Here is a 27,140-nt window from a genome sequence, read left to right as displayed (position 1 = left end):
ATATATACATCCATCTATGTAGTAGTGAGAAAGCCATCAATATTTTAGTAAGAGTGAAGTATGAAAGATAACTAAAATTTGTGAACTTCTAAATCTATTCCAACACAAAGTTTCATTGAACTAATGAAACACCATAAGTGAAATAATTTAAAATAATGCTGAACTATTGTTAGTTGTTTAAGTGGGATTTATATCCTATTGAAGTTTTTTCCCCTCTCCATACTGCATACATATAAATCTCACACTAAAAACAACAAAATAAAATACACACATCAAACCTAGATTTGATCACAAGAGGAATCATCATTTCTGAAGAGAAGCTGTGCAACAAAACAAAATATAGTGGTTTTACTTTATTGTGTCAAGTGGGTATAATTGAATGAAGAGCTGTCACTTTCTAAAACATTTTCCTATTGTCTCTCCAACAGAACTGTTTTATCTTCTAATGTTGTAAAATGCATAGGTAATAGTTTCATCCTCTGTTTTTCACTTACATTTATAATCAGTACAATATGCTGCAATGTACAGGAAAAATCCACAAACTAAGAAGAATGTCATTGCAATCTTGAGAGAAGAAACACGTTCTAATGATGCCATTACAACATGACATTTCAAAGTGCTACAGGTTTCTTTTATGCTTGCATATTTTGATGTCCACACATCTCTAAAAGCACAGCCTTGTAGAATGCAAAGTTTGCCAGTAAAAAAATCACACAAGATCTCAGAATTAACACTACGGCTCACAAATGACACTGCTTTGTACACGCAGACATTTAGAGCTCCGTGACACAAGGAAAGAACAGATATGCTTTCCTTCATGCTAAACAAAAAAGTGAGTTTTCAGCTAGCTGAAATCAACTTATCTTCATCAAAATAGCTGATGTCAGTGTATAGCATTCAGATGCTGACAACTTGTGGACCAGCATGTACCTTGTCTCACAGAAACCACAGGCAAGTTAATGCTGTTCAGGTTTTTGAACAATTTTTATTATGGGATTCTGGTTTAGTAATCATTTAAAGCAGCTGAGGTAGAATTTTCCATAGTGAGAGTTCACGTGTATTTTTGTATTTCATCTTCCCAAAAACAGCCTCATTTTCTTGTTGTTTCAAAAGCTTTACTTCACTCAGAGTGAAATCAAGGGGAAAATTATCTGACCCAAGTTATTATTAGCTTATTAAGTAGTTTACTAATGTTATGCTCCCATACTTAAAAATATGAACTGAAAAAAATATATATTTAGCACGTCACCATGGCTGCAGTTTGGGGACAGGTTTTTCAGCTGAAAAACTAAATTTCTTCCTAGGCATGGTACCAAGTTATACCTCTTCTTCAGAAACTAAGAATTTGAGCTATGAGCAAAGGAGGAAAATGAAAGCCAGAAAGTTGCATGTCAGTCTCAAATATGAGGTCCAAAATATGCCTCTACTACTAAGATACCTTTTTGCAATACCAACAAAACTATACAAATACAGCCCTGCAATTTTTAGTGGACATTCATCTATTCTTGTGACCCACATTCCTTAAAAGGGAAAGTCAGAATAATGGGTTGAATTCACATACACACCAGAGTTGAAAGGAGCTGTGTTCAGAGAACACATGCTTTAAAATACCAATTGTTCCAAAAATAATAAGGCCACAGGGGTTTCAAACTAGGCACTGAAAACTAATATATGCATTAATTAATGTACATGAAATTCCTCAGTGTGAATGAGAGCAACACAGAAACAATGTGGAAAAAACCATACAGGCAGAAAACAACTTTTTCATAGTCAAGCCAGTATTAGGACAGACAGATTAAATATAGCTGTCAATAGGGGGTCAAAAGATGAAGAGGGAAGTAAATAGCAAATAGTTACTATTTCTCTGGTGCTCTGTCTGGGAAAAGAGAATGAGATCATACAAGTAAAGACTGTCTGAGAAAATAGGAGAGTTTTATATAAAATACAGCTGTTCCTTTCAACATGCACATTGAAACAGTGCCCATTGAAAATACACCCTTCAGTACAGCAGCAGAGGGGACAATACTGGGGCGGAACCAGTCAATAAACTGTTACTATTGCAATCTGCAACTGTCACCGGTCACCTTTTCATGTTCTAATTTAGCCTGTAAGAAACTCTCTGAAAGAAGACATGTACATGTCACTGGATTGTTCAAAAAACCAAAAAAAGTTTATTTGTTCTACCATGCCAGGGCTGGTAACGATCATCCCTTTGCATTCTTCTGCATATTTCTGCCATTCCAGTTCTTCCCACTGAAGCATGTTGGCAATCTCCTCTTCAGGCACCAGAGCTTTACTGCATCGTAACAAGTAGAGAAGAATCTGATGCATTGAGAGTACTTCTTTTCCTCCATCTTAAAACCATAAATAAAAAAAAAAATTCAGAGATTCACTCCTAAAGCATGAGCATAAGAGAAAAAACGTAGAACACAAACCATTTGTATGAGCAAAATAAAATGCAAAATGCTTAAGTGATTTGACGAATTTGAAGGCAAATGTTTTTCTGATGAATACTGCACACGCATAAAGACTTTGCTAAACTAAAGCAGTAACAGTAACAGAGGCCAGAGTAACTGTTCTGTCGTACTGTAAACTTGAAGTTTCTAACTTGCCTGAATAAACTTCAAAACGAGTAAGCAAAACAACCAGTCATGTTGTCCAGTTATATCTTCCTTTTCACAATTTTATCATTCTTTTCACAACAGCAGTTAAAAAGCCTTTAGGTGTTATGTGGCTTTTTATAAAAACACTCAAAATTTTACAGGATACTTCTGGATGAATGTAGTAAACTATCCCTGCACTTTAAATTCATCTGTAGTGCTTACATGCTGTAACTGCAGTAATGAAGACTAAAGAGCCTCATGCTGTCTTCTGTCACTAAATGAGTCAAGGGCATGTGAAAATTACTAAATACCTCTGAGACCCCAGGAAAAATGCACTGCAAAGGCCGCTTGTAACAAAAGGAGACACTATAATCTGACTGGCTTCAGGTAGTCAGCTACAGATGTGAATATGCAAACAAGAAAGGTGAGTCCTGACAGATCACCACTCAGTGATCACTCAGATCATTGACTATTCAAATTCACTATGTCTGCTCATGTAAGTAAAAAGTCACTGCATGTTCCCACAATGTTTTAATTCTGACATACATCTCTCTAGCTCTCTCCTTTAATAACAGTGTTAATTAGCAGGTATGGAAAAATCTTCAAATTTCAGCCCCACAGAACACAAACCCAGATTTCCCTCCCTCAGGGAGCAGAAACAATCTGGTCCAGCCACTGAGTCTACCACTACACCCACAAAAGAGAAATAGTGACAAACCAGAAGCAAAACCTTAGAGCAATATGGGGGATGACACCACAGTACAAGGAGTGTGATCCCAGGCACAGTGGAAAAGTCTTGCAGAGCTGCTGCACGACAGCCGCACTGTGTAAAATGATATCCTCTACAAGATATGTGAGGAACCAAGCCCTTCTCTTACTTCTGGGATTACAGCTCTACTGCATAGAAATTATGACAGGCAATGGTGTAACCTGGCCTCTCAGAAGAATTAACTCACTCAAACTCCAAGAGGCAATCTTAAGTGGGGAAAATAACCCCAAACCTCACTGGAAATAGAAAATACTTCTAAATAGCTACAGGGACAGATTTTTAAATGTGTGAAGTTTTCCTTCAAATTAAAGGGGGACTCTACTTACAAGACTGCTCTTTGTCAACAACTGGATTATACTCTTACACAACAGGTAACCCACACCCAGCAATCCCTAAAATAGAAGTGTGTCCTTACCCACTGAAGATTATGTACAGGCTGCTATAAGACGGCTGCACTAAACGAAAGTTAGAGACCCTTTCTAAATCAGAATATGCAGTACTGGGGACTGAAAAAAGTGTTTTTTCTAGTCTTTTACTCCCTGAATATATTTATCATCATAAAAACCTATGAAAATGCATACAATACACCAACTGTTCTGCATGCTATGCATCTCAGTAAACCTGATATGACTAGCTCAGAGCTACCCCAAGGCCTGTCTCTAAGTAAATCCACATAGAAAACCTGACATCCCAAATCTCATTACTTGTAGACAATGTTAGGAAAGTCAGAAAGAAAAAGTAGAAGGGATGAAAAATCAGCAATTCATTTCTATCTTTAAAGAGACAGCTGACGGATCTGTGGAGATCTGATGCACCAACATCTTCTTTGATTAGACATAAGAAGTGTTCTGCAAACATACCTGAAGGAAATAGATTTCCACTCTGTGAAAATTAAAAATCTTCAAGGATACGTCAAAAAATAATCAATAAAAAATGAAAGCTTGATTGAAAAAAAAACCTGTCAAAAAGATGCTAAAAGGCAACTATATAGGCAGAAATATCAGGAAAAAGACATTTTAAAAAAGGAGTTAGAAGGCTGGAGACCTTAAGGAAGAAGCAGCACACACACTAATACATATTATAGAGACCTATCTCTCCCTATCAGTAAACAACCCAACAGCACAGAAAGAGCTGACTTCTAAACTAATTAAAAAAAAAAAAAAATCAGAATATCAAAACCCTGAACAGGAAAGCACCCTCAAGCTACGCAAACTAGGCAGGACAAACTTGTTCTCATTTTCTGATGAGGTCAAGTTAATCAGCCACATGTGGCTTGATGGCTTATTTTGTAAATTGCTGCAGCAAAACCAAATCAATGTTTGCTAGCAAGCCTCAGAGCTCTGCTTCTGATGGAACAGTGCTGTGTATCCAGGAAGGAGCAACAATTAGAAATACAGTCATCTAGCCATCAGTACTCTCCACAGTAACAAGCCAAAACTCATTTTGCTCCAGCTATAATTAATATCCCAGCTAAGTTTCAAAGCCCAGAACAGAAAGCACCTCCAGGTCACAGCCCTCTTGATGAAGGTTGTTCCATGTTGCATCTGCACCCTAAATCCCACAGCTGAAACACATCCTTCTGTCCACACAACCCTCCTGGCAGGATCTCAGCAGGTCACATTTTCAATGGAGCCCTGACATTTACATCAATTCAAAGTCTGTCCTGGTGTCTTAGGATGTGTTAAATGCCTACATAAGCTGTTCACTCAAAATGAGTGCAATGCTCCACATGGAATCTTGTCCTTGGCTGGCAGGCCAGGCTTGAACTGCATTGGAATGATGGCTATTGTCTTTCACTAATTGCTACAAGGTTTAAGCTTGCATTAGGATAAAGAAACAATCAGAAAAACAGGTGCTCAGGGGTGCCAATCATGCTGACTTTTGCACAGGAAAAATTGTGATCTGACCCTATGGTACCCTGAGGAGCAGGGGGTCATGAAATGTGCAAGATTAGATAACAGCACTCCTCAAATGCCACAGCTCCATCACAGACCACACCAAGGAGGACCCAGCACTGCCTAAAATGACTACAGGCACAAAAGCTGCAAGCAAGACCTGGCCTGCCCATCTGAATTCCAGTTCTGAATAAACCATCCACACTGCCAGCAAGCATTAAGACTTCAGGCAGAAGTACCAGATCTGTGCACTGACTAAACTATTTGACTTGCAATAAGGGGTTTTTGTGGAGGGTTTTTTCTGGGGGATAGGGTTGTTTTCTGTTTTGTTTTTTAAAGGTTTTTTAGATCTATTTTGTATAAAGCTATATGGTACAAACATTACCTGGAAGAAATCTCACAAATCGTGGCATGAAGTGATATCTGGGACAGGAAACAGAATCATTTTCAAGTGAAGGACCTTAAATACAAAAAAAGAAAAATACAGAAAATTTATGAACAGCAACATATTTGCAAAAGAAAAGAGGCAACTTTGCTGCAGATGAAATCAATGAATGGTGCTTACATTGATAGGGCTTGTGTTTCAATCCAAAAAGTAACAAAACAAGAACACAGACAACTCGTAGTGAAAGCTTTCACAGAGACAATTTAAAAGAAATCTAAAATAATTTAAAAATAGTAAGAACCTAACAAAAAACCCAGCACTTTTAAATAAAACAGTAATAGAGAAAGATTGGTTTATAGAATCAATTAATTATTACACTTAAGCCTTATATGTACAAGCACTAGTTTATCTCCTCCGAATTAGTGGGGTGTTTTTTGTTCACCATAACAAAGGTAACATGGAAATTTTCACAGTACTTTTGTGGGGTTTTTTATTTTCCTATTCATCATATAAAGCTTTTCAAGAAAATAAAAACAAAACCTGTAAGTACCTGGTGTTAAAAAAAAGAAAGAACAATCAGAAGCAGTGATAGGAGAGACAACACTGATGTTAGAATAAATTTAGTACCGAACCAAAGGCTAGACAAAATATATTAAACCTGTGTGCTGCTGTTTAACTGCATTAAGTGCAGAGTGCAACTCTATAGACAAAGTCAAGACACTCTACAGTTACTGAAATGTAATTCCTCTGATGCTCTCATTTCTCTTTTAGACCATGGGAAACATTGTCCTTTGTTGCAGTCTTCACAGAAACAAATATTTTCATCTTGTCAAAAGATGAAAATACTTGTCAAATGACAAAAGCATTCAGTTAAAATGATAATGCTAACTCTCCACAGTTGTCTGTATGACATTGCTTTCTGAGCTCACTGCAGAGAAATATTGTATGAGCAACTTGTTGTTAACTTGTAAAAGGAGAGAAGAGTTTACCTGACACCTTGGCTTTCAAAATGCCATGCACATGATACTCCATCATATTAAACACACAGTAATGTTTACTGTTTGATTAAAAATAAAAGTTCTGGACTAAGGCAGAAATTTAGTTTATTTGTGAGAATACAGTGCCAAGTTTGTGCATTTTCATTGCTACAGCTCACACTATTGAACTCTAATGTCACCTACTTGAAGAACAGATGAAGTTTGTCCCTCTCACAGAAAACAGCAGTCATATTGCTATTTGCAGGACCCTCTCAAAAAGAACGTTACCTTTAAGATTCCAGTCATACAACTCCAAAATATCTTTGAACAGATATGAAGAGAACAGTTCAAGGCCTCTCACACAAAAATTCTGGGGAAACAAACAAACAAAAAAAAAAGACCAAAATTATAAATCTATAATACTGCAATACAAATAATGCCATTCACATATAGTTAAACAAAACACAATGATAAAAACCAGTGTCTTCATCTCTGCCAACCACTAGGTACTGTGTTCTGGAACAGTATTGATATATTTGTAATCATCTACTCTAACACAGCACAGTGGTCTCCTCAGAAAGCATTGTCAAGAAAGAATGGTATTGAATCCTCTTCACTCAATGTCCATATCAACAATATAGACAAAAATTATGAATCTCCAATAATCTGCCAGCACTAAAACCCCTTCCACCTGAGCAAGCTAAGCAGATAATAGATTTCTGAGAAATATCTTTTTCATAGTTCACTTTTTCCCACATGCTCATAATGAATGTTTATAAATCACCACCTGTGGTATCACTATCACTTCCATAGCAACACAAACTGAGTATTATGACCTAAATAGCCAACAGAAGAAGAAAAAAGATGAAATGGAAAAAAAAAATATTTTCATCAAGCAAGGAAGTAGCACCTTCAGCAAACAAACATATAAGTTTTCCTGAACAAACAAAATCAGGCCAGATTGATATAAATTGTGCATGCATGATATCACCCATAAATTCTAAACTCAACACAACAATCTCTTTTGAAAACCATTAGTAAAGATGGTCTGCAAATAATGCTGTGACCATTTACCCGGCAGCGCCCCCAAATGGTGACTTCCCTATTTTGCTTGGTGGCCATTTGCTGTTTCAGCTCAAGATTTGCAGACAACTTAGTTTCACTAACAAGAAATTAATTGTTTTGTTCACATTATTCTTTCTGAGGCATTTCAGAGCTGTTGCTTATATTTAGATGCTGTTGAGCAACAACAACAAAAAAAAGATAGCTAGAAAGAAAAATGTAAATATATATAGCTAAATTAAATACCAATCCTATCTTCGTAGTTAATATGCAGGGGTGTTTCTGTCTCCATACACACTGTTTCACTGCAGCAATTTACTTCACAAACTGGCTCCACCAGGCATTAATTAGTAATAAAAAACCTCACCACAAACAGATTATGAACTCAATGTGCTTTGTTTGTATCCACAGGAAATTTGTTTTGGCAACAGCTTATATTAAGTACTGATAAGCAATCTTCAGAGCTTCAAACTTCTGATTAAGTTTCAGCTCTGCCTCTGATGTATGTGGCCCTGGCAAAGGAGTAGCTCCATATGCCTTATTTTTGTCAGATGTAAGAGAAGGGCAATACCTAATTTGATTTACATATATTGCATATAATTTAACATGAAAAGGAACCTATGGATATTAGCACTTCTTACTGTTTCACTTTAATATATGACAGCCTAGGTAGATGGATTTATGCTAGTACCTGTAAGTGCAAGTTGTTTCAGCCACTCGTTCAGAACAGAGCCAGTCTCTTAGAGACTTCACAGTGTTGGATACTGAAGAGTTTAATCCATTACACATTCCAACAACTCATAACCCACTCTGACTTTTAGACTAATTATCCATCTTACCTCAGGCATCATCTCCTCAATGAAATGAATTGTATAGTCAATGTTAAACCTGATTACTTTGCATAGAGGAATCTGGAAGGAAAAGAGAAATTCAGCATTAAAACTATACAGCATCAAATGTATAGTTAATACAATTTTGTATGCAAAGGTATTACTGTCTGCTGAAAAGGGCACTTACTTAAACAAGCTGCTCTGGAGGATCATGCAAAGACAAGAACACAAGCATGTGTAAAGAGAGTACCAGTTCCAGCCTTCACCTCAGTAACAAAACAGTGCTGCCAGCAGGGAGGGTGAAGGAAAGTTAAATAATGCCACCTACTGGAGATGAAACTTTCTTTAGGAGAAAAAGTACACCTGTAAGCTTCAGTCAACCTGTATCTTCTCTCATTAGGATATTTGCAAGTGGATTTGTTTGTTATACAACATCAGATTAACAGAGTGATCTGAAAACAAGGCGGTTTTAGCACAATGCCAGTTGTTGTCAGCTATACTGTCTTAAAATGCAGCTTTAAGTGAAAGCTACATATTGTTATAGCTTAGGGATAAATTACAGTTTTAAACTAAATTCATGCAAAATATTCTCAATTTCATCTCACTAGCTAGCAAGACAAATGTTTAATTCCTTTTTTTCACCTTTTTACAATTCATAATTTGCTGAAGGTGTTTCATTTTTATGGGATTTTCAGAGAAAAAAAATCTAAATTCCTATAAGACTATAAAAATGCCTAATTTTCCCTTACACATCTACAGCTCTTACCAAATTTTACTACTCATTGCCCTCAAAAGTATGAAAGAATGTTAGAGCAATTCCATGATCTGTGAAGTGAAGCAACCCAAGATTATTTTACATTTATAAGCACACAAATAAATATCTGAACAGCACTGGGATTGCAGTGAAATCAATGTACATAGCAGAGGTGCAATATTCTGATTGCATCTTCTTACAGCCCACTGTCAAACATTTGACTATTCTGACTACAAAAATCTATTGATATCTGTATGATAAATTAAGAAGCTGCCCCAAACGACCAAACAAAACTGCATTTCTTACAATTTGATACAGTATTAAATGTGAATACAAAAACCTCCCAAAACCTTTGAAGCTAAATATACCATTTAGAATCTGAGCAGATGAAAATCTTTCACACTTAAATCAGTGAGGCTTTAAAAAAGGTACAGGGATTATTTATTTACTTCCTAACACATAATTTAAACTAGAAGTTGAATACTTTACAGAAGTGACCACAACTAAGATCTCCATGTACACAATCAAATACACACTAAAGGAGTACCTGGTTGGCACTGTAAAATTGGTTTGCTATTTATAATATGAAAATATTTTTTCTATGACTGTACTAACCATTTTCCCTAATACTTGAGCTGCTACCTTATTACTCAGTAATAACAGTAGTAACTCAGTAATAACCTTAACTATGCAAACCTAAGACTTCATGCTACAGAAATTTGACTGATGCAAAGATGTTGGTGTTCAGATCTCTATTTTTACTACCTTTATTTAATCAAATATGTTCCAAAGTGACCCTCTAAGAGCAGGTTTTATGTTGTGTGCCAAAAAATCAGCTCACGACATCAAGAGATTACTTCCAAAGGGCTTTATATCTGTTATTAACAGGAACTGGCACCTCAGTCTGGCTTTGTATTCAATTCTATTAAAAGGATTCATTTGTAGCTGATCACTTCCCCTATCTGGAAGTGTATGTAAACATGCACTTTACAGTAAGCTTCACAGCTTCACTAACTACTCATATCAAAGAAGAGTTGTCTTTGTTGTCTGTATATTTCCATAACTCTCTGCCTTCCTGCCACACAGTAGACAGAAAAATTGTAAAGATAAGGGGATCTCTTTATTACTTAATGTGAGTAAAACAAAACTGCTCCTTTTTGCTCATTTGCAAAGTGAAAACATAAAGCCCTGAGATGAATTTGCTTTGAACTCTGAGGCTGAGTCAATGCTACTGGGAAGTAGTGCTTCCTATTGCCATGCCAGGGGCTGAACTCCACTCTCCCACTGACTTCTCAACAAGACCCCCTTCCCCTGACCACCAGAAGTAAAGTGTTATCATATCCATTATGTAAGCAAATTGTCAGGGTCAAAGTAATTTCTTCTCAGTGCATCTCAGTTCCAGTATCCTTACATCCCAGTCCTGTGTTACATCCCAGCCCTTTGTTCATAACCATTCTTACACTGAGTTGTGGCATTGATGATGTAGCTAGCAATAGGTATAAAACCCATAGAAACTAACACACACTGAACTTTTTGAGAAAACTTCAAAATAACCAGGATAACAAAAAAATCTTCAAGAGTACACAAATTAAGAATCTGCATATTTTCCATTCACATTTGGCTAACTCAGCTTATACTGGAAAAGTAAGGCAGTTAGGTACCAATCATGTCCTTTTCTTGTTACACTTGCTTTCAAAACACAAAATTAAACACTTGTACATACCTACAGCTTTTACTAAAAAATTGTAACTTGCTAGATCCTGAAGAGACTGAAACAGCTGTTAGAAAGTATTGGATACATCTAGGTAAGTTTTAAGAAGAGAGAAAACTCTATAGAGTGGACCTCCAAAAGATTTCATTTGTCACTTAAAGGGAAAACCTTTTTTTTGTTAGTATTGCTAGGTTTTTTACATTTTGCCAACTTAATAAACCCACTCAGCCAATTTAAATCCTATTAGCAGTCTTAAGAAGTTGTTCCATGGTTCCAAACTGTGAAACACATAAAAACATTACTTCAGTGCACATCACAGCTTCAGTCACAGTTCAAAGACCACAATCAGTCAAGACAAAACCTGAGATTCATTAGCACAAGTATCTTCTCCCTGTCCCCAGTGCTGGTAAGATGTTTGTAGCATAGATGTATTGTTGTTTTAGAGAAGTTTTGCTTCAGTACAGAATGAGTACCCTCTAAAGAAAACCCCTGTACGAAACCTGAAGTATGCAGCAATGGCCATACTTACGTTTGTTAGTGGGGCATGTGCAAACATGGAGAACCCTTCAAAGATATATTCATGGTCATCATACTCAATAACAGTAGGTCTGTCTGTCTTAAAAAAGCAAACAAAACCACCACGGAGTAAGCAAAGACGCAATACGACTTTTGTCACCGAAAACAAAATCAGAGTCCTAGTTGGAATTATTTATAAAGTACTTACTAAGAAATTTGTGGGAGGTGACACAGTAATTCGGTAGTGGTATAGTCTTCCAGCATTGTTGGTCATGGGACGACATGGTTTAATGGGCTTAAAAGAAAAAGATAAGTAGAATTATGTGTAGAGTCAAGGCAAATTTAGATTAAAAGAGAGAATAAAGCATTTCTAATAGCCATGAAATATGCATTAGGAAAAATTAAATAAAAGCAGGTAGTCATAATTAAGCATTCTGGGAAGGAGGAAAGTGTGGCCTTATCTCCATTCTCACTTTAAGAAATATTTCTAAAGCTATTCGAAAGCAAGAAAAGGTGACTTTCTTTTTTTCATTTTCCATTTAACTCTCCATCTCTCTTACACAAAACTGTTAGCTGTTCATGTTCCAGATTGATTTCCTCTCCTATATAAATTTGTTTCAGGAAACATATTTTAAAAGCTTACGAAGAGGAGCCTGGACACCACATGAGGAGATCTCAAGGTAAGTTATCAAGATAGACAGGTATCAGCTCATCTCCTTGGAGGATATCTGAGGCTTGGAGAGAGGGGATTAGTCTATCACCACAGAGGTAGCTCTGGTAACCCCACTCTATCTCCCAGGCTGTAATGCTTGACTTTGAGATGCAAAGGCAGCCAGACACCTGCGATTTCATGTTTCCTTCCAGCTTGTTCTGAAGCAGTCCTGTGTAAAAACCTAAACTCCTCAACAGTCAGACAAAACCAGTTCTTCATATGCAACATGTATTGTTGTTTGGAATACACTGGGAAAAAGAATAAAAACCACTGCAGTGTGCAGGGTTTTATTTACTTATTATTATTATTACTAGTAGTAGTAATATTTATTTATTTATTTATTTATTTATTTATCACTCTTCTGAACTGCATAACAAAAGCTGGCCTGTGGCAATTGCAAGACAGCTACACCACTACAGTGCTCTGGCCACTTTGCAAAACTTATGCAGTAAGTAAGGTGATTTCATTGGCTCTTCAGCCCCAAAATAAGCTTCTCACAGCTTCAACAAGGTAGCTGCAAACAAGCTAGTTGAAAACTACTCAGTTTCACCTACAGGACACTGTGAAAAGTATTATATCCATGGAGATTTTGTGAAACCTGGGATTCCCAGATGGCATTGTTCCAGGGAGCAGCTGCCTTCATCCAGCAAGTTTTATATATAGTAGTTTTCTCCTCCTAATTTTTCTCCCTTTTCTGCAAGAAGAACCCTAGATGCAACACGGGGAGGAGCAGATCCTGAACTGGAGAAATTTATAGTAAGCTTCAGACCAAAGCCAATTTTCTGAACTCAAATAGTTCACAGAAACATTTGTAATTCCTTAGCTACAGAGAAATAAACAATTTTTTCAGTAAATATATGTAAGAAGGCCAACTGAAAAGATAAAATTTTTCAAGAAAAAGTATGGAGATAAATTGTAAAGCTAAGGCTAAGGCAAGAATGTCTCCTGAGAAGCCTTCTGCTTCTTTCAGCAGCAGTCTTACTATTTACTTTTTTTTAAAGCAATCACTTCACAGAGTGGGCCTTCATAATATATTCATCCACTTGAAGATAGCAGATCTTTGATCACAAGCTTTTTCTATTAACACAATCATGTTTCAGAAACTTAAAAAAAAAAAAACCCAAACAAACTAAAAACTAAGCAAACACAGGCAAAACTTTTCTATAGTTTTCAGATGGATTTCATTACCAGTACTGCATTTTAAATACAAGATTACATAACTAAGTGATTTAAAGTTGCACAAGAGTTTTCTTTTTTTACTCAGCCTGTAGAGCATGGGAAAACCCTCTTAAAATCAAAGCAAGCAGGAATTAACAGCTGCAAATTTGTATTCATAATTGCAATCCTTAGAATTACTAATACCTCTTCACCAGGATAAATGCCATGTCTTATTCCCGTTCGCCGGGCTTTAGCACTGCACTTGCACAAAGGTCCATCATTCATCTGTCGAAAACAAAATAGGATTCTGGTTTCACTGAAAAGTGGTTTTGGAAAAGTATGTTGGTTTTAATGCCCTGAGTGCTGATGCTTCTAAAAGCCTGTCATGCTTAGATTAAGTGGATGTTCTTAAGCCAATAAAACTGAAAACACTGTAGACTAATGTAAGAGAACTGCAGAGCAGCATTAGAACTTCATCACTGCTTCACAAGCACAAGATGGAAAAACATTCTCAGCGGAATTCTACCACCCTGCTATAATATAACTCTTTTCTACTGCTTATACACAAAAACAGCATGCTGACTGCCTGAAACAAAATTCAGGTCCTAAACATGCATGTGTCAATATTTATATGCTGAAATCTCCATATTCGAACAGTTCCACTGAGTTCTCTGACTGAAAACCTATCCTCAGCTAACCCTTCTGCCATCCCCTGAAATGCAGACAATTCAAAGATTTTACTTTGTACTTAAAAGAACTAATGGGAACACTTCAAATCCATCCTGTGAAAAGAGCATTAAAAAAGATAATGAGGGAAAAAATACCCACTTATGTATTCTGTATGGGTGCATCAAGTACCTATACCAAAAAGGGCCAGGGCATACAACATAAAACTGGTGTGTCGCTTTTATGACCAAAATCAATGCAGACTATCAACTACTGCAACAGCCTTAAGCTTTCTGCTCTTACATTATGCTCATTGCAGAAATCCAACATAAGAAGCCCACAAACAAACCAGAAAAATAAATCAAGTTCCCAACCCCAGTTTTTAATCAATGTTTGAATCCAAGAAGTCAAACTTCTTTTAGACTTAGGAAAAAGCCCAAAGAAATAAACAATAAACTTGCAATGCAATAGAAAAGCCAGCAGAACTTTCCACGCTATTACAAGCAGTCTGGAAACATAAACAGCATCCAGGTAGGGCTAAATGGCATTATCACGTATTAGACATAATGTGAAGGTACCACAGGAAGCAAGAATCACTAAATCACTGCTAATGTTAGCTTTAGGCAGTTGGGATAGGGATCCAACCTTTTAGTTTTTGATGTTAACCTCAGTTTCTTCAGACTGGCACAATGCGTATGTGCAAAAGAACATAAGAAGCAGGGCACTTCCCTACTTCTTTGGAAAGTTAGTCACACAACCTTAACAATGGAATGACAGCCTGTTGTTCACACAGCTTTTCCCCTACTCTGAGACCCTCGAGGAAAGAATAGGTTCAAAGAAATAGGATCATGCTCATAGGTAGAAGCAAGCTTCCTCACTGGCTTACACAGTGACAAGACAGAAGAGAGTTAAAGAAGCAGTCAACAGCTAATTGCTCATCAGTGCTCCAAACCTAAGCTTCTACTGAAGCTATTTAAATAATCATGACATATTTTTGAAAATCTCATCCTTAATTCTTAGGATTGTTCAGCACAAATACTGCCTCTGTTATATTAAACACACAGACTGAGAGAGATGCGAAGTACCTGTAAAGGCCCAGACTTGAGAAGCAATCAGATACATATCTATCTTGTCCCTAACAACACTGGTCACAGGAAAAAAAATGCAGGAGAACAATCATGAATTGATGGCAAAATGATGGTGAGAGATCACAAATTTACATAGGCAATGCCTTCTCTGACCAACAGAACACAAATAGATCATGTTTGTAAGACAAAACCCACGTGGTGGAATTGAATTTAACAATTTATTTTCTGGCAACTGTCAGCACTACTAGAGATCATCCAAATTAACAAACAAGCTTCTCAGATTGAAGGGTTGTAAGATCCATCCCACAAATCTAGTTCCATGTCAGACAGTGTACCTGTACAGGTCAGAGTGCATGGCAATCATTCCTGTATTATTTATTGACAGAAAGCACTTCGACACACCAGATAAATATCTATGAAAATTTCAAATGTTTTCAAATAAAGTCTACACAGAAGTAGCATAGCACTGACAGGCTCACCATGATTGATTTTAGTCTATTCAAGAAAGATGAAGAGCCAGTCTCAAGGAAGTTTTGGGTAAAGAACGTTTTTCAGTAGGAAACTCATATACCAAACATTCCTCAATCTATTCCTTCTACAATTATTCCACGGGTGTTGTTGTTAATATTCTTCATAGAACATTACTTTGAAGTGTGCCCAAGAGCTATATAATTTTTTCTGTTAAATATCTAAAGAGCTCACTAATTTTGTTTTCCATACAAATAAAAACAACTAGCTATGCTCAATCGTTTTTTTTAACTAGAAGCATAAATATGAATCCATAATAGAATATTCAACAGACTTTTGAATTACCACAGTGGCAATATGCATTCCAGTATATCTTCACATTATGATTTGTTGCATGCTGAACTCATACATCACACAAAGTGACAGAAAAATAAACTTACTGAGGTGCCACTTGAAATGAGAGAATAGATTGTAAAATATTTAAGAAAGATGAAGACGGTGAATTTGCAAACAAAAACTAGTCTTCTGTGCAATGTGTACATTCAAAACAGCACTTCATGAGCTCAGCAATTACATTTAATGAGAACTACAATCTCCATGCAATTACAAAAGAACCATTAGACAAGAAATTAGAAGCATTAACTGCATATTTAAAACATTATTTATCATTATGAGCTGAGAGCTTAAGGTGAAAAATTTGTAAAGGATGTAAACATATGGGTTTTTTTCCACCACAGAATTCAGTTGTGTACCTTTATCTCAGGGCTAAAAGGACAGCATTAGCACATTGTTAGCATTTAGTTTTTATTAACCCTGTCAGACATGATTCCAACTGAATAATCCCCAGGATTAATTAGCTGGAACCACGCTCCTGAAACCAAAAGTGAAGGGCTTTGAAGAAGATGAGAGAGAAAACTGAAAACAGGGGTGAAGAAAGGATTTTGAATTAGAAGTTACTCTGCATGTTTGACAACAAGGCAAAATTTTCAATTCATCTAGAGAATGACCTTTGGACACCCAGTACTTTTCCCTCACACCCTACCTGTCCAGGATCATTGTACCACAATTCTTCATGGAGACGATCAGGGTGTGCTTTTTTACGCTTAATTTCTGCAATGACGTCAATAACATCCGAATCTGAACTGCTGGAGCAGCTGCTGTCATCTTCGGAGTCACACTCTGACTCACTGGAGCTCTCTGATTCACACAGAAGAAATAAAGAAGACTGAAAAACACTTCTACATGCTCTCTTTGCCATAGCAATGCATTCTCTATCATGAATTAATGTCTGGACTTAATATTAAAAAAAACCAAAACCCACACACAAAAACCTTGATCTCAATATCTCTGATCTACTGTGGTACTGCGGAGTGACTCCCTTTGTCATGCACATAATTTTAGTCACTCATTTCCACAGATATCCCCAGCTCCAATTTAAATAAATGCCTTCATAGCCAAGACATATACCAGTATGCAAGTAGTTTATTTTATTCTTGGAATAAAATGCAATGTTTCTTCCATTTTTTAAGTTTTGACTTAAGAGAAAATATATTACTATACTGTCAGTGCTTTCAAATACTGTGAAACTAGGGTTTTAAAGCACACATTTTTACTGAATACAAGGTTCTTCTTAGTTGAAAGAAAAAGGAGAAAATGAGAGAACATCACTAGGAAAAGTTTTTCTCTTTTTTTTTAAATCAAGATGTATTTTTACACAGTTCATATTTTGGCATGTGTTATTAAAATATGTCTTTGGAACACATGTAATCTATAGATTACATAGGTAATCTATACTCAGCTGAAATAGAGCTTCCTTACAAAGTGTGCATGTGTTTTCCTACAAATATTTACAAAGACTTAAGTTTCAAAAGTTCTCTGATATACATCTGATTAATACTGAAGTCTATTTTCAGGTGTAAAATATGCATGGAACCTGTGAGAACTGGAGTTTCAAAAGACTAACAGAACTTTTCGATGTAACGTACTGAAATCATAGAATCATAGAATAGAATAGTTTGGGTTGGGAGGAGGCTTAAAGACCACCTAATTCCAATCCCTTTGCCATGGAGAGGGATACTTCGCACTAAACCAGGTGAGGCTGCCCAGTGCCCCATCCAGCCTGGCTTTGAACACTGCTAGGGATAGGATGTCCATAACTCTCTGGGCAACCTGTTCCAGTGTCTTGCCACCCTCACAGTAAAGAATTTCTTCCATCATCAGCCCTTCATGACCTAAAAGTGCTCCTGGAATGCACTGCTATCCCACTGCAACACACCATTGCTCCTAACATAAGCCAGAGCAGAGACAGCATTTACTGCAGTGCAAAGTAAGACAAACTACTAGACACTACGTGGCTGTAGGAGAAGCTGGCACAGATACCAAGTTAGCCCAGGGGAACAGTGAAGACACAGAGTCTTCTGGTTCTACAGAAAGAGTGGAAAAAGAAAATGCAGAAGTTGCCCTTGGCCCTATCATATTTTAGCCTGGAGCAGCAGGCTTTCTTCCTCAGAGATCTAAGGAATGAGGGCTTTACACAGATAGGTTGAGTGTAGCAGCTGTGTCCTTGATTCATCCACATGAAAAAACACCCCCTAAAAAACCTCACAGTTAACTTTGCAGTTAACAGATTCTTGAAGGAGTTTAAATATATGCAAATTCACTGCTCAAAAAAAGGTGAAGAAATCATTTACAAAAGTGATTTCACATTTTATTTCATCTGTATTTATCTTTGTCTTTCCTCTTCATTGCATCCTTTTATACCATCAGCATGTAACCATGTAATAATGCCTGTATTTCAGCTTTGGAATTTTTGATATGTGATTTTTAATGAGTTACTAAGATGAGACCTAAGAGTTTGAAGCAGCTCACCTGGCTGACATGAAGCAATAGTTAAAAAGCAAGCCCAACAGGGTTTTTAAATTATTCTGATATGCCTACAAATTTCTTGAAATAAAGCAACTGACTAGAAAACACACTATGAAACACTGAAATGCTGAAAGTATGAAAAAAACAACAGTTTTCACAAAACAAACTAAAAAATAGCATTCACTGACTTCTGAGTAGACAAATTGCTATAAAACTTCTGCCCTGCTAGTTCAACCAGCATTTCCCCAGTACTTGCTGCTGCTGGCTGCATTTCACTGTCAGAAGATCCATATGGGTGGGACAAGATAATGCAGATAATGTATGTTATGAAAACTGATACTTTTGCAGGTGTCTGATCACACTAAGCAGAGTTGCACACCAAAAATACAATACCGAAGAAAAACTCAGATGTTTGCTTTTACAGCACTGAGTCTATCATCACTACTCTTGCTCGCTCTTTAGCAATGTAAGACAGGAGCTCCTCAAAGCTCCTCATGTGCCATTCTCTGGACTACTTGATCATGCTCAGAGTCTTTTATGCCATGGAAGAAACTAGCACTTGGTAGTGCTGGATACTCTCCATTTCCCCCTAGGCTTCCTGGGTAAAGCATCTAGCTCTACTTCCATCAAAAGCTACAGCAAAACTCCATGGATGTGAAATGCAAAACACGCAACTGCCAAAACAGTTAATCTAAAGATTATTCCATTTCAGAGCTTTGTCATGATTTCAGCCTACCTAAATCTTCATCCAGCTTGGTTTTTGGTGGCTCCCATGGTGGCCTGGCTGCTTTGGCCTTTGCCTGTCGCTTTCCTAATTCTTCGTCAAACTTTTCATACAGATCCCGGAGCTTGCTTGTTCCGACCACAGTAGAGTCCCCCTGTAAATAAAAACATTAAAACAACAACAGAACAAAAAAAGGACAGTGCTAAAATAGCAAAGAACTCAACATCTACCAGCATTTCATTAAAAAACCAACAAGATGGGAAAGACTGATCTTCTAGTGAAACATGGGAATACCTAATAAGGCTTTATCATATCATTACATTGTTTCACAGGTGAACTAGCAGAGAAATTATTTCATTTGCTGGTACAGCACTTCTCCAAGTTTGCAGGAATATGGATTGCTTGAGGCATCTCTGCTCACAAGTTAAACACAGTGTATAATGGAAAAATAGATCTTTCCCTCCTGGAGACAAAAACTTCCATGTACCACTTATCTGAATGCTAACGGACTGAAGGGACTGATAAAAACACGGAAGAAGAGCAACAAATTAAGCCTCTAACAGGGTTAAAATACTGAGATGATTGGGAAGAGAGAATTAAATGACACAAAATGATGATCCTGCTGAAGGGTCCATATTATAAAGAACTGTCTGCAGTCATTTCAGAGTTCTCACTGACATACCACTTGATCCATAGGGTCATTGGAATAATAGCTTTCAGAATGGGTACAGCGAACCCAGACTGGCTTAAGCAATTCCTCGTCTTCCTCTTCATTTTTTTCAGATGCATTCTCTTCTGATTCTTTATCTTTAACAGCAGTGTAATTTTTCTCTTTACTGGAGCTCTGGTTCTCAGACCACCTTTCTCTGTCCTCCTCCCATCTGGTTCTCTTTCTCTCTCTACTTGGAGACCGGCTTAGTGGGAGAAAGCAAACAAAAGCAATTCTCTTTATTATTTTAAAATGAAAAACAGTTTGCTTCAATCAGTAAGTCATTCTATCATATAAATTGCAGCAAAATCCAGTTGCCTTTCCAGCTTTTAACTCGAATCATAAAGAGTACAAAAGTAATTTGTAGTTCTGAACTACTATAAAAATGACTTAAAATTCAACGTGCTTTTTATTTGAAGCCATCATCAAGAATTAAAATAAAAAAAATACATGCCATTTTTAAATTAAGATTCCTACTTGCATTCTAGGTGAATTTCTTTTAATTTTATTTTTACATTAGGAACTCACTGGTAAAAACTGTCACAACTAGAAGTTACAGTAAGAAGTTTCATAGCACAGCCTACAAACTACTGGTATGACAAAAGAACTTGAGTTTTATTAAAAGGATCATAAAGAACCCACAAAGGATTATACAGTAGCCCTGCTACTCTAACACACCTTTGAACAACACAAGGTGTGATATTCTTTGTGTATCACAAGAGTAATGCTTTCAAAAGAAGAGTAAGGAAACTACTTACTTTTTTTAATCTCCTCTGCCTACAAAACCAATAATGTTGTGATGTTTTCAACTACTCAGTATTCAGAAAGGAACAGCAATATAAGAAAAGCCTCTAAAAGATAATCTAAAGATAGAGTAACTTTAAATAATTTTGGTACTTTACAGACTAAAAGATTTAAGAGAAACTCTTTAGGACATAGCAGTGAAACTCTCTCTCCAGAGATTAATCCTGCTTCTAACTCTACAAGGTCTTGAGATAACTGGTATTTGCAGGTATCAGTAGATGATTATAAATTTAAGACACTCATTTTTTCTGGGTTTCATATACATACATAAAACCTCACGTGAGTGGATGCACAGAGCCTCACATGTTCAAGAGACCACATGGAGCCCTCCTTACCTTCCTGCTCTCTTGTAATCCTTTTTGTAGGATCTGTCTGGTGACGGTGATCTTCTGCTGTCACGGTGCCGATGCCTCTCCCTCTCCCGCTCCCTTGAAAAGTTAAAAAAAATAAGTTAAATGAGAAATCTGGTATTTCATACATTCTTCACCTGAAAGGAACACAAAAGCAGCCTAAGACCATGTTATGCAAAATGACGTCCACGTGCTGACTGCTAAAAATCCAGATGTTCTTAACACTGACCTTTAAGAAACTTGTAAAAGACAGTCAAGTGTCCATATCCTCCACCTTTGTCACAAAGTCATCTATCTCAACATTAAAGTTAATTCACACCATATAGAAGCGATGTCTATGAATCTCTACAGGGCTTACTACCATTTTTCCTCTTCTGCTACAAATGGCAAAGGGTATTGTATCTATAACCATTCTAAATTCCTCAAGGAAGGAAAATGAAACTTATTTCAAGCACAATAGCTTTGTAAGCACAGCAGTCATTCAAGTGTTTGAAGCAAGCCCCCTCTTCCTTACAGCAACCTCAAGCACACACAAAAACCAGAGAGATAGGGACAATCTGCGTGATGCTGAAACTATGACTCTCATCTGCAAGACTCAGCTTGCACATGCACATAAAGAATCTCACAACCCAAACACGTTTCTTCGGTCAAAGAGCTTTAAATCAACTGAAGTCTTTGGAAAGAGTGGCTAGAAAGCTGCCCAGCAGAATGAATGAGGACATTGGTCACAGGAAGCTGCATATGAGCTACTACAGGTCCAGGTGTCCAGAAAGGCCAAGGGCATCCTGGCCTGTATCAGCAGCAGTGTGGCCAGCAGGAGCAGGGCAGGGACTGTCCCCCTGTACTTGGCACTGGTGAGGCTGCACCTTGAATCCTGCGTTCCAGTTCTGGGCCCCTCACTACAAGGGAGACACTGAGGTGCTGAAGTGAGTCCAGAAAAGGGCAATGGAGCTGGTGAAGGGTCTAGAGAGTGAGTCCTATGAGGAGCAGCTGAGGGAGCTGGGGTTATATCACCTGGAGAAAAGGAGGCCCTGGGAAGACCTTGTTGCTGTCTACAACCACCTGAAAAGGGAGTTGTAGCCAGGTCGGGGTCGGCCTCTTCTGCCAGGTAACAAGCAAGAGAATTAAAGGAAACAGCCCCAAGTTGCACTACGGGAGATTTCATTTGGATAGCAGGAAAAATTTCTTCACCCAAAGGGTTATTGAGCACTGGAACAGGCTGCCCAGGAAAGTGGTGGTATCACCATCCCTAAAAGGCACTTCAATAGATGTAGATGTGGCACTTATGGACACAATTAAGGGGTGGAGTTGGCAGCATGAGGTTACAGGTTGGACTTGATGATCTTTAGTATGTTTTCCAACCATAATGATTCTACAAAATTACTGTATTTATTAGGCAGGAAAGATCACACAGGCAGCTTTTATACTCTGCTAACAGCTGGCAAGTCATTGTGCATCTGCTAAAACTTTTAGTCTGCTGATACACTAGGAATTATAAACATGTGCCTCAAGTGGCTTGGTGGATTAACAGAATGAGTCAAAATTATTTATAAATATATATAGATGTTTGTTTCCATGCTCATAATATGAAATAGAATGCAAATTTACAAAGCAAAATGTTCAGATAAATTATCTATTGTTTTTTCCCAGCCCCACTGATCCTTGTTTGTCGGTGCTTTGCTCAAGCATGGATTTCAGTCTTCAGAGAGGGCATACTCTAATGCCATCTGATCTGTTTCGGAGACAGATGCTGCACAAAAAAATCAACCCCAATTCTGGCAAATAGGCTGAATCAAAATAAGTAGACACATTATCAAGTAGATCTAGAAGCTGTTGTCCTAAAGCAGCAATCCAAAAGTCTTTGAGAAAGAAGCTACTGAAAACACGCATTTTCAAAACTTAAAACTGAAGCTGAAATTAAGCAGAAAAAAGGAGAAAACTACACAAGCATGTCATATAGAAAAGGCCAGTGCCTTAATGCCAGCTACATTCAGTTGTAGGAAAATCCTTTTTTGAAAATCAAAGTAAACTTACCGACTGTGAGGCTTGGGTTGTTCTTCTGAATGCAGGTGTCTAAGGTTTTGTAATTTAGCCTCTGCATATCTAAATCAAAGGGTCTTCATTTACGCAAGCTTTATGTGTAAATTCACATTCCACTCGTGGCATAAAAAATTCTGAGCTTTTAAAATTAAGAGCATGTGATCCAGGAGCCCTGATAAATACTTAGCTTTCCAGTAGTACTTTGAATATTTTGGCAAAACACATTAGACACATAAAGAGCTACAAACAGAAGAAAATCTAAGACATGAGAAAGATTTAACTCATGATGGTTTGCTCTAAAACACACCACAGCAAATTGCATCAGGTCAGCTCATAATTTTCAAGTCCATGAGGAAGAGGGACAGACACTTCATGACAAATCCCAAAATAAGCAGTGAACACTCATCCCTCTGAGTAACATCAGTGAAGCCTACAACTAGCCCATGCTCATTTTCACCTCAGTCCTCTCTTGAGATCACATGTTGGCTTGCTGAGGTCGTCATCCTGAACATAACATGCTTCCATCTCAAACACCTTACTGCAAGGTTTAGCTATGGGCCCCTATCAGACTCTAAACCTCACCAAGCCAGAGTTCTCTACAAATACAAGACTTTCTAAAAGAAAGTAACACCTGGCACCCTAACTCTGGTACCTAAATATTGAAATTAAAAGTGCTGAGGCTTAGTTGTTTGTAAGACTTAACTTTCTTGAGTCTTAAAGTGCCAATTCTATTTTCCTGCTACGTGTTCATAAATTTCTAAGGTAAATATGTTGAACAGTAGTCAACAATACACTCAATGGCATGCAAAGAAGCTCTTGTTTGAAAACTATCTCCATGGACAAGAGCAACAGATCTGCCAGCTTACAAGCGTGAGGCAAAGCAGTGTACCCGAAAGGTGTCCAAACAGTAACTTTTTACATGAGACTACTGGCTACTTCCCAAGCTAGAGGGACAGACAATGGCAAGGGAAGAACATTGATGCAAACACATACTGTGGAACGATGACATCTCTCCCCCTGCAGGCAGGTAATAGTTACCTGTTTCGCTCGTAACTTCTGTGATGAGGTGATAGCCTTCCTCTGTCATAATCCGTCCGATGCCGACTGCTCTCCTGCCTCCTCCTGTCCGGGCTGCGGCCACGGTCCCGCCGATCCCCGTGGCTGGCGGAGCGATGCCTGTCGCTGTGGACGTGGCCGTGCTCGCGGTGCCGGTGCTCATCGTAGTGCTTGCTCCTGTCTGGGGAGCGCCGGTCGCTCTGGGACTTCTCTCCCTGGTATTGCCCCGTGTGTCGGAAGTGGCTGCTGTTGGCGCTGCTGCCAGCAGTGCTGCTGGGGAAGGAGCCGGAGCTGTGCTGGTAGCTGCTGAAGCTGGGCGGCGGGAAGGACTGCTGAGAGTACCCTGCCGAGTACACGGGCTGGTAGCTGACCTGCTGGGGCATGACCGGCGGAGGAGGAGGGTGTGATACCGTGGGGGGAGGCATCATGTAAGGAAAGGTGCTTTGTCCAGCAGGTGTTCCTGCCACGGGAGTGTTGCTGGGGTTTGGCACTGGTGGAGGAGTGGGAGGGAAACATGGAGGCACTGGGAAGCTCTGCCTCATCTGGTGGTTTGGAAATGGTGGCCTCATGGGACACTGGCTGATGGGATTTTGTGTGGAAGGGGGCACTGGAGGAGGATAGGGCACAAAGTCTGGCCTGGGAGGCATGTAACCGGTGGCTGGAGGGCTGGAGTAGGTTGTTGGAGGGGCAGTTTGCTGCTCATACTGGTACTGCACGGAGGGCTGCTGCGGGTGAAGCTGCCGCAGGTTCTGAGGGCGGTAGGTCTGCGTTGAAGTTCTTGTTCCTGGTCCCCCCTGGCCACGGGGACATCCTCGCCCAGAATGGAAAGACATGGCTCACCTTTATCGAGGAAAATAAAAATCCAGTGTCACATAAGTTTTGTAAGATGTCCTCAATGCATCTGCAGGAACTACTCCTAAAGTGCTGAAACTGCAGTTTCCTTCAACAGAAGTAGTAAATGATACCCACTTTCACTGGGAGCTTTGTGCTTCTCACACCTTTAGTGCAGGTCATTTATGCCCCTTTTGATTCCCTTAAGCCTCTAATCCATGAAAGCAATTACTATCTTTAAGACAGAACCCAAGCTGGACCATGCTTTATGAGTCAGGGCAATGTAATTTCAACACATTATTGTTATGATGACAGGTCAAGGACAGAAGCACCTCCACTAATACTTAGACACTTTGATATAAAACCTTTAGATACCCCACACCAAATAAATCACTCATTATTAATAACTGGAGAAGTCATCCAAAGTTGTATAACAAGGTTTCTTCTAGAACACAATTCTAAACTTTAGGCAGAATGACTTGACTAACACCTCATTGCATGCCACCTGGCCCAACAAATCATGTAAATTTTAAACAAGATACTAGCAATTTAAATTCAATTGAGTCCCCAGTGTACTTAAGGATTGAATTCAACAGACCTTTCAAAGTATTTTAAGCGAGGTAGGTATATTTTTGTGAAAAAACAGGTTACACATCTTACAAGTTATAGAAAAAAATTCATGTAGACTGTGCTGTTCCTTAATTTTCATTGAAATAAATGGTCCTCAAGAACTCTCAACCACCTTCTCAGCCCTGTTACCCTCGAGAAATTATCACTGCTTCAAGTAGGCTTAAGTGTTCCTCAAAACTAGACATGTATTTAAGGCATTAACATTTAGAATTGAAAGCACTGTGCTTCGCTAAAGATAAAATTGATTTTTTAATTACAATGTTAAGTTTCAAAAACTGAAAAAAGGGGGAAAAACTTAGGAAAATTTATGGCTGGAATGGAAGGAGAGGGGAAAAAATTATCTAAGCACCTCCAGAAGTCAAATCCTGTTTTCCATAACGGAGAGTGAGAAAGAAAAGGGAGACACACACACAATTGGAAAGATCACCAGAAAAAGGAAATAAAGCCTCCTTTTCACTGAGGCTTTGCTGATGCTGAAGTACATGCACAGAATATTCCCCCACCTGCTATAGGGCAACATGGCCAACCTGGACTGCTCAGGGCACTGCTCTCAGCTGCATCCCAGTGACACTGCAGCAAAAGATGTAGCTCTTGCTGAGAGAAAGCAGACAGCTTCTGGTGAACTGGAGGGAGAAAGGAAAAGAAACACAGGAGAAAAAGGACTGATATCAAAGAGGAGGAATCAAGAGGACCCTCCTTACACATGCAGAGCTTAGTGGAAGCCACTGGAATTGGTGGTGGTCATTCCCTCTGCAGAACAGCCAAGGGCCAGTGTGAGTGAGAATCCCACACTTTGAGGAGATAGGAGCCATGATGGTATAAAGCCACTTATTAGTCAGCCTGTACCTGCTCAGTACCCTCCAACTTTGTAAAGGCTCTCAAAAAAAGAGAGAGAGAAAGTCAATGTCCATCTTGTCCATCAGATGCTGAACTAATTTTGCTTTAGTTTTCCTGCTGTGATCTTAACACAACTCAGGCTTGTAACAGACGACTGCTTTAGACTTCACTAACATTCACATACACTTTATTTAAACAGGCTGTGCCACAGGCCTTGTCTTTAAGTGTGTTTCTTTCTAACATGTCATAGCCTTCAAAGAAAAGGTCTTGTTTATCAGCTCTCAGATCTCCCTGATGCCAGAGAACTGCTCTTGTTCTATTACTTTAATTTCAGGCCTTCCAAAAGCACATAATTACAACCGGAAAAAAAAGATTCAAAAAATACACACAACTATTTTACATGTTCAAATCATTTTAAAAGTCCCTCTGCTGCAAACATAAGTCACATTCAACTTTCATTTAAAGTTAAGTTCGAAAACACAGAAAAGGGGAAGCTCCCCTTTTCCTATCACCTAAAGTATTTTATTGCACTAAGGGGAGCCATTGCATTCTAAAGCAGTACTGATCCCCTAAAAAACCCCGAATAAACTCGCCTCTCCCTGCAGATGCGCTGCTGAGAGCAACAGGGCACTCACACACCGAGAGGAGAGCACTGAGAGGGGATATCGTCCCTGTCTGTGTCTGACAGAGGGTACAAAGA

General features: G+C 38.4%; 1 protein-coding gene across 2 annotated transcripts in view; it reads right to left on the bottom strand.

The window, feature by feature from the left end:
* DROSHA (drosha ribonuclease III) overlaps window positions 1-27,140 on the bottom strand; it is a 73,838-nt gene that overhangs the window by 46,160 nt on the left and 538 nt on the right. Inside the window, exons 2-14 of one of the 2 annotated variants that reach the window (XM_083862636.1) lie at window positions 26,107-26,226; window positions 24,125-24,982; window positions 21,032-21,124; window positions 19,866-20,097; window positions 19,196-19,337; window positions 16,637-16,791; window positions 13,577-13,657; window positions 11,711-11,797; window positions 11,516-11,602; window positions 8,531-8,602; window positions 6,918-6,999; window positions 5,653-5,727; window positions 2,185-2,354 (exon numbers count right to left, since the gene is read on the bottom strand). In XM_083862636.1, the coding sequence (XP_083718762.1) occupies window positions 2,185-2,354; window positions 5,653-5,727; window positions 6,918-6,999; window positions 8,531-8,602; window positions 11,516-11,602; window positions 11,711-11,797; window positions 13,577-13,657; window positions 16,637-16,791; window positions 19,196-19,337; window positions 19,866-20,097; window positions 21,032-21,124; window positions 24,125-24,975 (2,127 nt within the window). In that variant the 5' untranslated portion in view covers window positions 24,976-24,982; window positions 26,107-26,226. The remainder of the gene's footprint in view (window positions 1-2,184; window positions 2,355-5,652; window positions 5,728-6,917; window positions 7,000-8,530; window positions 8,603-11,515; window positions 11,603-11,710; window positions 11,798-13,576; window positions 13,658-16,636; window positions 16,792-19,195; window positions 19,338-19,865; window positions 20,098-21,031; window positions 21,125-24,124; window positions 24,983-26,106; window positions 26,227-27,140) is intronic. The other variant, XM_083862635.1, reaches the window with a different exon arrangement.

This window comes from Zosterops lateralis (genome assembly GCF_965231275.1).
Source record: "Zosterops lateralis genome assembly, chromosome: 1".
NCBI lineage: Eukaryota > Metazoa > Chordata > Aves > Passeriformes > Zosteropidae > Zosterops > Zosterops lateralis.
The sequence above is the reverse complement of the archived record's forward strand: the minus strand, read 5'-3'. Positions and strand labels throughout refer to the sequence as shown.